The sequence below is a fragment of the Echinops telfairi genome, unplaced genomic scaffold (assembly GCF_000313985.2).
Source record: "Echinops telfairi isolate 266 unplaced genomic scaffold, ASM31398v2 ScPeMD7_7420;HRSCAF=8458, whole genome shotgun sequence".
In the NCBI taxonomy this organism is placed as follows: domain Eukaryota; kingdom Metazoa; phylum Chordata; class Mammalia; order Afrosoricida; family Tenrecidae; genus Echinops; species Echinops telfairi.
In genome coordinates, this window is record NW_022111320.1 from 1677994 (window position 1) to 1691032 (window position 13039).

At 44.1% G+C, this 13039-nt stretch overlaps 1 protein-coding gene across 1 annotated transcript in view; it reads left to right on the forward strand.

The window, feature by feature from the left end:
• KCNAB1 (potassium voltage-gated channel subfamily A regulatory beta subunit 1) overlaps window positions 1-13039 on the forward strand; it is a 289270-nt gene that overhangs the window by 154640 nt on the left and 121591 nt on the right. Inside the window, exon 2 of the mRNA XM_004704128.2 lies at window positions 7754-7797. Within this exon, the coding sequence (XP_004704185.1) occupies window positions 7754-7797 (44 nt within the window). The remainder of the gene's footprint in view (window positions 1-7753; window positions 7798-13039) is intronic.

The following is a 13039-nucleotide window of genomic DNA, read 5'->3' on the forward strand; positions in this document are numbered from 1 at the left end:
TTTTCTTTGCATAAAACTCTCTCTTATACGTGAGTTGCTGTGGATTTGTTTCTCCAAAGTACCTAGACTAATACACAGGACTAACACACCAGTAAAATGCCTCCTTCTCTGCCTCCTTTATCTCACTTTATTCCCTGGCTCACACGTTTCTAATGATGCACGAGTCACATATAACAGATCCAAGATGTTTACATAAATCCGCCTTCGCTGCAACTTAAGGAAGAGGCTCATGCAAGTCACAGACGTCACTAGAGGTTTGAGATAAGACCCCTTTCCTAAGAAATAAGAGAGGCAGAAAGATACCAGTATTTACCAAGCACTGCCATTCGCTCGGGCTGGTGCTGCATGCCTGTTTGAAACAAGAAAGTGGGCTCGTATTGTCTCATGAGTGAAGAACCAAGCTTAGAAAGGTAAGTAACCTGCCCCAGGTTGCACACAGCTAATAATCATTAATTCTGCACAATTCCCCTCTCCTCAGTGCACCTCAGTCTATTATGCTACTGAAATGGCTGTCACAGCAGTCATCAGCCACCCCTGGAAAGAACGTTTGTATCCTCTCATACTTGATCTCTCAGCTGCCTTCACCACTGCTTACCACTTACTCCTGTGGAAACCGATCGTATATTTAAAACCAATGATCATCCAGTTGAACTTGACTTATGGTGCCCCAAGTGTCAGAGTAGGATTGTGTTCCAGGGGGGTTTCAATGGCCGATTCGGAGGCACATCCAGGTGGACTTGAAATTCTAACTTCTCAGTTAGCAACTAAGTGCATTAACCATTTGCACAATTAAGGAATTGAATCTCCATCTTTGGCTTTTCTGATACTGCACTTTCTGGCTTTTCCTACATTTCTGCCATTCCTTCTCAGTCTGTTTTACTGATGCCACTTCCTTTACTAGGATTACATCACTTCCTCTTAGATAGCTACAGTGTTAGAGAAACTGAGGACCTGTCCTTGGTATTGCTCTCTCACTAAGCACTCCCCCCATTGGCAGTTAGCCCCAGCCTATAGTATCCAGTATCCTTAATAGCCCAGAGGTACCTCTCCCTAGTCTTAGCTCCAGGACAATGAATTTGTGGGTGCTTCAACCCCCATGTGTTCAAAGATGACTCAAACCCCTCTGTTACTCCAATGAATCCTGTTTTCACCAAAAATAAAAATAAAAACCCTCCTCTACAAACAGATGTCAAGCGAGAAACTTGATTACAGCCCGTTACGCTTCCTCTCTCATCCCATATTGAATGCCCTATAGATTTTACCCACTAAGACTACTGGAATCCTTCACTGAATTGGATCTCAAGGGAATATCATTTCTCACCAAGATTCCCTGAGTTACTTCTCAGCTCTTTTCTTCCCTCTTTTCCATCCATTCTTCATTTTCCCAGTAATTTTCATTCCTCTTTCATATTAAGACCAAAATATATAAGATAATTGGAAAGACCCTCCTTGTTCCATCTAGCTGTGCCCTACCCCATCAGACACATTGGAGCCACTCTGTCCCTAAGGCTCAACTCTTACATTGCCCTGAACTTGGAGTTCTTTGACTACCCATGGGTCTACAAGCCCCGGGAACTTCACACCTCTGTTGTCTCTCTGCTTGGAATGCTGGTTCCATGCTTTTAACAAGTTACTTCCTCTTCTTCCTTTGGGTCTCTCAAGAAGCCTTTCTTCATCATTCAGACTAGACCAGGCTCCCCAACATCCCAATTTTACACCGACAGCATCCTACTCTTTCGTTAAGGGATGTATAAAATGCATTGCCACTGGGTCAATTCTGACTCATAGCGAGCCTATAGGACCGGGTACAACTGCACATGTGGGTTTCTGAGACTCCAACTCTTCCCAGAAGTAGGAAATCCCATCTTTCTCCTGTGACGCCACTGGTGGTTTCCAACTGCCAGCCTCGCGGTCAGCAGTCCAGCACCCAGTGGCTCTCAACCTTCCTCATGCAGTTCCTCAGGTGGTGGGGACCCCCAACCATAAAATTATTTTCATTGCTACTTCATAACTGTAATTTTGCTACTGTTATGAATCAGCATATAAATATTGGATATGCAGGATGTATTTTCATTATTACAACTTGAACATAATTAAAGCATAGTGATGAATCACAAAACAATATGTAATTATATATTGTGAAATATTTATTTCTAATGACAAATACATGAAATTTTGTCTTGAAGCATGGTGTAGCATGGGTAACAGTTTTCACGTTGAGTACTCATATGTGGGCGTATCTGCATGTGGGCGGACCCGCCTGGAGATGGATAGAGGAGTGGTATCTCGGTTCCTAAGACCATCAGAAATATGTGTTTTCCGATGGTCTTAGGTGACCCCTGAGAAAGGGTCATTCGACCCCCCAAGGGGTCGTGACCCACAGATCGAGAACCGCTGCTTTAGACCAACAGGATTCCTCCTATGGATGTATATTATAATCAAATTATTAATCCACTATTTATTGTCTGTTTCCCCTGCCATGATGTAAACTCCATTAAAGAGGGACTACACTGCACCATCCCCACAACTCGCACAAGGCCCAGTGCCTTGTTGGCACGCAGTGCATGTCTACTGGGTTATGAATGAACGGTAAGGAAGTCCCTTCTAGCCATACTTCTCTAGACCTTTCTCAAATGATACAGATGACTAGGAAATGATGTACGTCCACAGAAATTTAATAAGCATCTAGTTAGAATTTGCAACTGACAGATGACGTAAACCTTTAAATCAAAGTGTCTGAAAGTCCCTCTCCCAAACTACCTTCTTGCCACTTACAGAAAGACAAGAGAGAAATCAAGGTTCCTGGTGCTGCCTGTGAGTGCCTGTCAGGAAATGCATCTCTAAATCATGTACATGCCTCGTTTCCAAGGAAGTCATTATTCACTTACCAATAGTGACAAATGGCGCTCTCCTAAGAAAGTGTTATTACCACTTGTAACCACCTTCATAACTGTCAAAATGTGCCTTCTTCTGCAGCCACCAGTCTGCTGACCAGCAAATCACTGTCTTCTGCTCTGGGTGCTTCAAAGAAAGCAAAATGTGTATTTCTTTAATAAAAGGGGGGAAAGTTTGAACCTTGGATTTGGCCAGTCACTTCCAGGTAAAGCATGGCACACAGGCGAGTGTTCTTCAGAAGGACAGGGAGATGCCTACCTAGATGGAAATGGCTGGTGAGGTCAGCTCCTGAGCCACATCAGGGGCAGACCACACTTGCTCAGCCAGCACGGCACTGCCACGCTTGCAAATGCTTACCACCCATTCCTGTAGTGTCAACCTTTCAACCGGTGATTGTGCTCCATGCACTGTGTTTCTCTCTTGGTCAAATGCAAGGTACTTTTTTTTTCCAGCAGCTATTTTTCTCTTCTGGACAGTTTTTAGCAGTAATATCTAAGCCACACACATCCAGAAGCAAGCCATTTATAACAATGCACTAGGGTGCTAATCTTCCGCATTGGGCATGTTTGGTGTGGAAAGGAGCAACCACAAGCATCAGAGGGGCAAGATGATACTGTGCCTAAGTGGTGTCTGATTTCAAATCCCGCATCCCTACTATTGTCTTATAATAAAACAGAGCGTCTGGTGATTGCTCCAGAAAAGGACACTGGGATCATACTTAATGCCATTGACCTACCCTGTGCCCTAACGTAAGTGCATCCTCAAGCCACTGAGCGGATGGTCCTGCCTTTAGAATGGAAGGGGGCAACCTGGAGCATGCAAAAAGCTAGGTTCCCTCTCTAGCTCGCTCTTTACTGAGGCTTCGGTCTACTGCTTTTGATTTCCAGACCTTGACTGACAAAGCTCAGTGCTTCACGCCCCATTTGGATGCTGTTCGTGTCTAATATTAGCGGCAGAGCAGTTCAGGTTCACCTGGGAAAGAGGAGTTTTTATTTTGAGTTGAACAAGAGCAGATACTAAAAATGGACATGGTGAGACTCCCCTCTGGTAGATATGACACACATAAAATAGTTTCAACAGTGCAGTGAAACTATTTTGGATTCTACGGAAAAGGGATTCAATCTCATTGGAAATGTGATGTGCTGACATTTTTAGGTAGTCTTACTTGCTATTGAGGGAACAGGAAACAAAATAAAATTCTAGAAAGTGGTTTTGTGGCAGTGTCCCACAAGTTCAGGGAGTGCTCATGAAAACTCCATGCCCCCAAAAAACCCTCCACTCACTGCCAATGAGTCGATGTCGACTCATAGTGACCCCATAGGACAGGGTAGAACGGCCCCTGTGGATTTCTGAGATGTTAACTCTTCATGGGGGTAGAATGCACTAAGAGTAGAAAGCCCTGCCTTTTTCCTGCTGAGGCTGTTGGTTTCAAACTGCTGACCTTGCAGTTAGCAGCACCATGCACAACCACTATGCCCCGGGCGGGGATCCTGGGGGCAAGGAAGGTTCCAGGGCATCTAGCATTAGGTATAAAAAGACACAGCCACTCTCCCTTGCCAAAGAGCCCACTTTGACTCTTGCAGATTCACCGTGTGGCAGGGTGGTGATGGGTTCCATCAGGTTTTTAAAGTGTTGTTCGGAAGCTGATCCCCAAGCCTTTCCTGCTCATCCGAGGCACCTCTCGGGTAGACTCGAATCTTCAACTTTTCAGTTAACACATTAACTGTTTGTTCAACCCATGGACTCCATAAGGCATAAACTTGACCATTATTTGGTATTGAGTTTGTGCAAACCAGTTCCTGATTGATATATTCAGACTCATTAGATCAAACAAGTCAAGTATTTAGGCTTCCATTATCCAACAGAGGCTTAAATGGATCAGAGGAGGTGGGTAAGTGAGATGCCAGTGAGCTCTTTGTAATCAATAACTGCCCAGAAGTGGCTGTCAACCACGAGTTCAGCAATTCAAAACCATGAGCTGCACTACGGGAGAAAGATGAGGCTTTCTACTCCCATAAAGACTTGCAGTCTTAGAAACCCACAGGAGCAGTTCTGCTCTGTTCTATTGGATTGCTGTGAGTGAGCAAGTTTCTCTAAGGAGCCCTGATAGGATAGTGAATTATGTAGTAGACTTCTAACTGTGAGATCAGCAGTTCAAAACCACCAACTGCTCTGTGGAAAATGGATGAGGCTTTTTACTCCCATGAAGATTCACAGCATCAGAAACCTACGGGAGTAGGTCTGCTCTGTCCTGTAGGGTCACTATGAGTCAGAAATGACTTGATGACAGTGGTGTTTGGGTAGGTTTGTTGTTTTGTGAGTTCCTCTTACCCGCTTCATCTGCAAAGAGAGCAGCCGTCATACTGTGCTGAAGGTGCTTTAGGTACTAGAAGTCTCATAAAACATGCAAAGTCAAGCACTTCCCTTAAATACCCAGCTCTTCCACATACAGAAAATGGGTGCACTTTACAAGTGTCCACTTTAAAAGTGACCACCTGAATTGGAAAATTAATTCCATTTAGATAAAAAGTTAAAGCAAATAGAGAATTAAAGGAAAGTAAAATCCTAAGGCTGGATGTGGGGACCTAGTCCCCCTAGTATTTAGTACTTGTCATTGAACTTTCTTATGTTGCAGAATCTGCTAAGGCATTTGCTCTAGAAAATCTGGCTTAGGCATCTAAACAGCAGTGGCAAGAAAATGGACTCTGATTTGTATTTATTACTTTGCAGGGTTTTTTCCCTGGCAATCCTTAAATTTAGTCCTCAAAACCCGTAATGCAGGGAGCACTGTCAGGTTAGCTGCCACAGGAAAGGCCGCGCCCACCTCCTCACAGGCTGCTTCACAAGTGCTCGGAGATGGCCCTGCTTTTACTCAGTTTCTCCAAAAATCTCCGCTCTTTTTCTCCAAAAGTCTCCGCTCTTTAGAGGCTGATAGGACAGTTTGGTTTGGTTCCTCTGCACCAGAAACTCTGTTTTCTCCCTGTTGTTCAGATCGGAAAATATAATTATAGAAAACTCTTACCTAGATCAAGGGGCTCTGGTGGCACCGTGGGTTAAGCATGAGGCTGCTAAGTGCAAGGTCAGGTTCAAACTCACCAGCTGCTCTTCGGGAGAAAGATGAGCTTGTCTGCTGCCAAAAAGACGTGCAGCCTTGTGAACTCCACGGGGCAGTTCCACTCTGCCCTCCTCGGGTCACTGTCAGCCCGAACCAAGGTGGGTTTGGGTTTCCCTGAAGCAGTTTTCCCATGACTCTTGTATAGTTGTGTGCTGTGGAAGCCCTCCGTGGTCACATGTGTTGTACTGTAGTAATGTGCTTGCTTTTCTGGTCCCTCACTAGACTGAGCTCCTTCAGATAAGAAAACGTTGTGTCCTCCTGAGCTTGTATGTTGCCTGGAATATGGTGACCTCTCAGTCAATATTTATGGACTTATGAGTGCTGAAGGTCTCGCTGGAAAATGATGTCATTAGCATATATTAATATGTATTTCTCTTTGTTTTGTTTCGGCTTTCTTTCTCCTCATGTTCTGCTCTCTGTCTCTAGATTCCTCTAAAACTCAGTCACACGACAAAGAAAGTGCTTCTGATTGTACATCCTGTGGTTTTCTGAGCTGCTACTGAAGGAATAATTTCTTATGCAGATTATTTTCATGGGAAGGGATTCCAATAGTTTGTCTCCTACTTTGTACTTCAAAATATTTTTCACTTGTCCCTTTGTGCAATAGTTGCCTCTCTGTCGGACGTAGCTAATGAATATGGAAAATCTTAGCACCGTGTCTGTGAGGGCTGGGACAAGCGGGAAAGCAGCAAAATCACTGCGCTGTGCATGTGTTTACTGTGCAACACCTTAGCACATTTTATCATGTTCTGGTCCCACAACTGGTGGCACAGGCACCAATCTCCCCTTTCACTAATGAAGAAATCCCCCCAGAGAGAAGAACTGATTTCCCCAAGGCAACCCAGCTAGTGTGGCAAGGGCTGTAGAAGTCTGGGAGAAGTGAAACTTCATTTTTAAAGGGCTATTGGAACTTCTGATAGTTGCTTTGTATACTCTTATACTAAATGTGTTTATTATGACATTATCATACATATATGGCTATATTTAACTCTCTCACACACACTCACCACACACACATAGAATTCAGAAAGCCAAAGGTATACTTTCATCTTTGTTGTTTTAAGACTCCCTGTCCTTTAGAAAACTAGGCGGTTTTAGAAACCAGCTTATCAATCAGCCAGTGAATGAGTGTTTATTAAGTGCCTACTGTGTGTCAAACGCTGTTGAAGAATAATGGATAAAAGATTGATGAATAACATAAAGATCTGTCCCTCAGGAGCTCACATTCCAGAGGGAGAGAGAGAATAAATAGGCAAACAAAGAAGCAAAGGAAATAATCCAGCCCTGAGAAAATGTGCCCTGTGGGGGTATTTTGTTCATATGCTGAGGCCCAACAGAGTGGAAATTGCTCTGGTGGCAGAGTGGGAATTGAGTCAATGGCAGTGAGATGAGTTGCTGAAGTGGTGCAGAGGGTTAAGTTCCTGACTACGAACTAGAAGGTTGGTGGCTTAAATCCACGCACAGCCACATCAGAAGGAACGCCGGATGACATGCTTTCAAAAGGCCACGGCCGTGAAACCCCGTGGGGCACAGTTCTCCTCATAAAGGATCTCCATGAGTTAGAACCAGCTCAGTGGTAATGAGTTTGATTTTGTGAGGAGGGACTGGTTAATGTTTAGGTAGAATAACTATTACTCTACTTCTATTCTTGTCAAAAATAATATCATCAAAATAAAGTCTAATACTCAAAGCTAACTACACCTGAAAAATGATAACCATTTGTTGTTTTGTTGTTTTTCCTAGGAATCTTGGAAAATCAGGACTCAGAGTTTCTTGCTTGGGTCTTGGTAAGTACTGCGGTGTCTGCGGGGGCGATTCTGGGAGCGGGACATTGGAGAGACTGTGAGGGCGTGATTGCAGTGCAGCTCAAGGTCTGTTCTGAGTGGAAAAGCAGACTTCCTAAGCAACTTTGCCCCATTTCTTCTTCTAAAACCCTCCTTACGCTCTCCCTCCCCAGGCTTAAGGGGTTATTGTGTGGTATGGGGGCTCAGCAAGTGGAAAGAACTGTGACATGACAGCACCTTAGAGGAAGAGGCCCATGTGCTCCTCCTTGTGTAGAAAGTGAAGGACCTCCTGATGTGCTTTTATAAGCTCTCCTCACCACCTACTGCCTCCACTTTTTTTCTATCTTTATTTTCCCTTGGCCTAGCTAATTGCCTCATTTATTTGTCAACATTGTTATACATCTGATGTTCTTCCTATTCCCATAGAGCCTATTCCAATTCATAGCCACCCCATAGGACAGAGTAGAGCTGCCCCTGTTGGATGTCCAAAGCTATAATCGTAATGGAAACAGACTGCCACATCTTTCCCCTACAGAGTGCTGGTGGGTTCAAACTGCAGACCTTTTGGCCAGCAGCCAGAAACTTAACCACTGTGCCACCAAGGCTCCTTCACATTCTTCAGTAAACCAAGCCAAACCCATTACCATCAAGCCAATTCCAACTCTTAGTAAGCCTGTAGGACAGGATATAACTTCCCTTTGGGATTTCTGAGACTTTAAATCTATGATAAGAAGACAACCTCATCTTTCCCTCAAGGAGTGACTCGTGAGTTTGAACCACTAACCATGTGGTTAGTTGCTCCGTGCATAACCCACTTTACCAGGGCTACCTTGTTCTTCTATATCTACCTTAAGTACTTTAGAGACAGGTGGGATATACGAGGGTGTTACCACCACCACCACCACCCCCAATTAAAAATAAATAAATAAATAAATAAATAAATAGCACTGGGCAGAGTGGAGCTTTAATAGTATTCCTCCTACTAGGCGAGCATCAAGCAACTCACTCTAAGTTAGTGCACACAGTGGTGTCACCTGGAAAGGTTCTCTGTGGTCACAGTGACTTTTTTCATAAAAAGCCATTTCTCTCGAACCTCATATTTTGTGATGGCTGATTTAAGAGAACAGTGTGTGGCTGTGAAATTTTGTTTCCTGCTAAGGAAAAACACTGCAGAAACTATTGGGAAAAACTATGGGAAAAACTCAAGTATACAATTGGTTTTCTCATTTCAAAAAAGGTGAAATGTTGGTTGGTGCCCAAACCCCATTCTGGACGTCTGTCAACTTTTGAACAGACTAAAATGTCTGCTTGTAGTGCATGTGGTGTTCACTCCACCAGGTGAAACTGTTAATCAAGTTTTCTATTTAGAGGTTCTGAAAAGATTGTGTAATAGTGTGTGACAAAAAAGGCCTGATTGGTGGCAGATGGGGAACTGGTTTAGCCACCACGACAATGCACCTACTCATGCAACCATCTCAGTGTGTCAGTTGGGGCAAAAATCAGCATGCCTCTCTTGCCCCACACACCTGACTCATTTGACCTCACTTTGTGTGACATCTATTTGTTTCCATGAATGCAGAGAGACATGAAAAGACAACAATTTGACGACATAGAAGAGGTGAAGAAAAAAATGAGGGAGGTGCTGTTAGCCATTCAAACATGAATTTGAAAAATGTTTCCAAGAATGGAATTGCAGATTTGACAAATGTATTAAGTGTAATGGAGAGTACGTTGAAGGGGATAAGGCTCTTTTGTAATAAATAAGTAAATAAATAAATAAATAAACTTTTAAATACATAGCTTTAAAAAAAAATTCCCATTTTGGGGAGCACCCCCTCGTGTGTGTGTGTATATATATACATATATAACATACATGTGTATATGTATATATATTATTTGTTTTTCTTTTTACTTTTTTATAAATTATTGTTCACTACCATCTCGTTGAGTCCAACTCATAGCAACCCTATAGGTTAGAGTACACCTGCCCTTGTAGACTCCAAAGACTGTAATCTTTACAGGCGTAAAAAGCCTTGCCTTTCTCCCTCAGAGTAGCTGGCAGTTTCAAAGTGCTGACGCTGCAGTTAGCAGCCCAATGCATGATTACTGAGCCGAATTTTGAAAGAAGACTAAATGGGAATAGCCATCTCATCAGCATCGGTGAATGTGATAAAACCTGAAGTGGTGAGGTTGCATGTGAGATTTGTGGCAGTCTGAAGCTTCCAGTATCTCCCAGACATGAGAAAAAGCAGTGTCTGGTGTTAAGGCCGTCAGTACCATCCTAACTATCCCTGTGACCTGGAGCTGAAGGTAGCTGAGGAAGCAGTGAGAAGTGGTCAGGTCAGGGCTGTGTTTTGAAAATAGGACCTGGGGGTTTTCTGGTGGAATGTGAGGGAAAAAGAACGAAAGTTGAGGCCGACTCCAAGGCTCCTGTCTTACTTTTCTTGTTTGGCCTGAGCGGAATCAAAACAGGGAAGGGGGAGTGGAAATGCTATGCATAAGTCAGGGGGACATGAGGAGGAGAAGTGTGAGGAGGAAAAAAGATTAGGAATTTTATTTTTGGATACATTAAGCTTGAGACAGCTAATAGACACACAAGTAGAGATAACAAATAGGCAGGTGAAGGGGTCCTTGAGTGCTATAAATAGTTAACACACTCAGCTAATAACCAGAGGGCTGGTGGGTGAGTCCACTCAGAACAGCCTCAGAAGAAAGCCCTAGGGGTCGACGGGCAGCACTGAAGTTACAAATATCAAAGGTCCCAAAATGTTGCCATCCTGGTTAGGCACACCGTGGTCACTGATGATTTTGAACGGTAGGAGTCAAAATATGGCTGGAACAGATTCAAAAGAGAGTGAGCGGAGGGGAACCGGAAGCATCTCTTTTGATGGCTGTTGCTATAAAGAGATGCAGAAGAACGGGGTGGCAGCTGGATGAGCAAGGTCCGTCAGAGAAGGGGCTTTCGAACCTGAATGAAATGAGTGTAAATGTATATGCCGAAGGGAAAATTCTTTTGATAAGAGAACACTGCAGAAGAGAGAAGTGCTTTCTTGAGGACCCAAGAAGCACTCAAGAAGAGGGCTCTTATGAAAAGAGACAGACTATAGGCCCTCTGAGGCTGACGGGTAGTTTGATGGGCTGGGGGTGACACCTTGTAGAAGTTCTCTTGAGAGCTTCCTGTTTTCAGTAAAACCGGGAGCAAAGCCACCAGCTTTTCATGAAGATGGGAAGGAGACATTGGCAACCTGTGGAGACAGCGTTTTAGGAGAGACACCATGGTGGCCTGACAGCATTAGCGCTGATCAATTTAAATCGAGACGATCAGCCTGAGTCTCTTTCTCTCCCAGCTCAGCAGGCAGAGCAGCGCAGGGTTTAGTGCATTGGCTGAGAAAGAAAGCTGCGAAGCCGAGGAGCAGTGCACAGTGAGATGGCAAGGATGCGACTTGGACGTGGACCTGAGTTGGAGAGAAAGTAAAGGTGTGGGGCGTTTCGGAGATAGTGAGATGAGGTGGATGGGATAGCGCAGAGGGATCCAAAGGATTGCTGGAGTAAGGGTCATGGAGTAAGCTGGAAGGGTCGAATGCGGTGGTTGGAAGGGGGAGCCTGAAATTGAGGTTTGGGAAAGATTGGCATTGGCAGCAACCAAGTCTAAGGTGTGTCCCTACGGAAAGGGTGGCTGAGATGGAACTGAAGACAAAATTTGTTGAGGAGAAGTCAAGAAACTGAGATGACGTGCAGGGAAATGACCGTCTTTAGGGTCAGTGAAATCACTAGAAAGCCTATCAACACTAACATTGAGCCAGGATCTAGAATGTCAAAGAATGAGAGGGACTAGCTGGGACTGGATGATGAGAGATTCCGAGCTGATGGCCATGGTTAGGGAGGTGTGGTCTCTATCCACCTCTGTTGAAGTGCAGTTGTGAATGTATAAAGCAAAGTGGCAAAACATTCTTTTCATTTCTCAAGGGTTAAAAGTCATGGAAGGTTTGGGGCACCTGTATTTCCCTGGTTGGTTTCCTAAGGGTCTGATCTGGTAGGTGAGGGTGGTCCTTGTTTATCAGAAATTTAAGGTAATTGGACATTTCATTAATTTATGATTTTTCTCATATTACCCTGAGGACTCACAGTCTGAGTAGTTTAAGACTATGCTAAGTAGTCAATATATTTGTTTCTTTATATTTCACTAAATAACTATAGCGGAAAACACATGTCCATTATCTGAAATAGTCAATATGTATGGTGAAAAGTAATAAAGTCAATAACTACATGGAAAAGTCAACCAAAATGCCTTTAAAATTACCCCAACATCAAGTGCATATCAGTGAGTGTTCATGAGGACATACCTCCGTGGTTTTATAAAAAAGCCCAATGTGGGTGAGCGGCCAGCATTTTGCAGGCTTTGAAGCAGGCCTGGTTCAGGAGTAGCAAGGCCCAATTTGAGCTTCAAGTTGTTCTGAGAACTTGAACACTTGTGATAAGACATGGCGTGAAATGTAGGAGAACATACTCAAGTTCATGGGGGCAGCCTGGCTTTGTTCAAAATAGGGAACAGAGCTTGACAGCGTGCACTATTCTTGGAGAACGTTTCTCTCCACTGCCTGGTAAACTAGAAGAGATGAAAAAGGAAAACACAACACCCCAGCCTTCGTGTGCCTGGCGCTACTGACCCCAGCTCTCCCCTTCCAAGCTGAGTCAAGTTGACATCTGTAGACTTGGGCTATCAGTCGGCCACAGCCCATGTACAACAGACACGAAGTAGCAAAACTTACAGGCAATCAAAAAATTGTAGCTATCTTTTATTGGACTATAAGTCACAGCGAAAGCTCACAATTCCAACTTCCTTCTCTACCAGCGAATGCCAGGGTAGGGATTTCCTGCCCCCGCCCTGCTTCCTCGTCAGGAACTAAGAGTATGTGTAAAGGGGAATAGGAAGGTGGAATCATTTCAGGGTGACTTGAGTTGACAGCTGTAGGAACACAGAGAGAGAAGTGGGAAAATAGAATTAAGTAGTCAAACCAACTATGGGTCATTGCAGCTGCTCCACACTCTCATGACCTGAAGGGAAAGCAGTGAATGGGGACAGAACTAAGAGAGTGAGCCCAGTCGTCCCAGGTTGAACAAAAGCACGTCTCCATTCATTGATTCTCTCATTCAGAAGCCAGGGAGATGGGAGACGCCAAGATGGAAAAAGAGTGCTCACAGGAGAGTGAGACGTGGATGTGAAAATGAGACTGTATTGGATGGA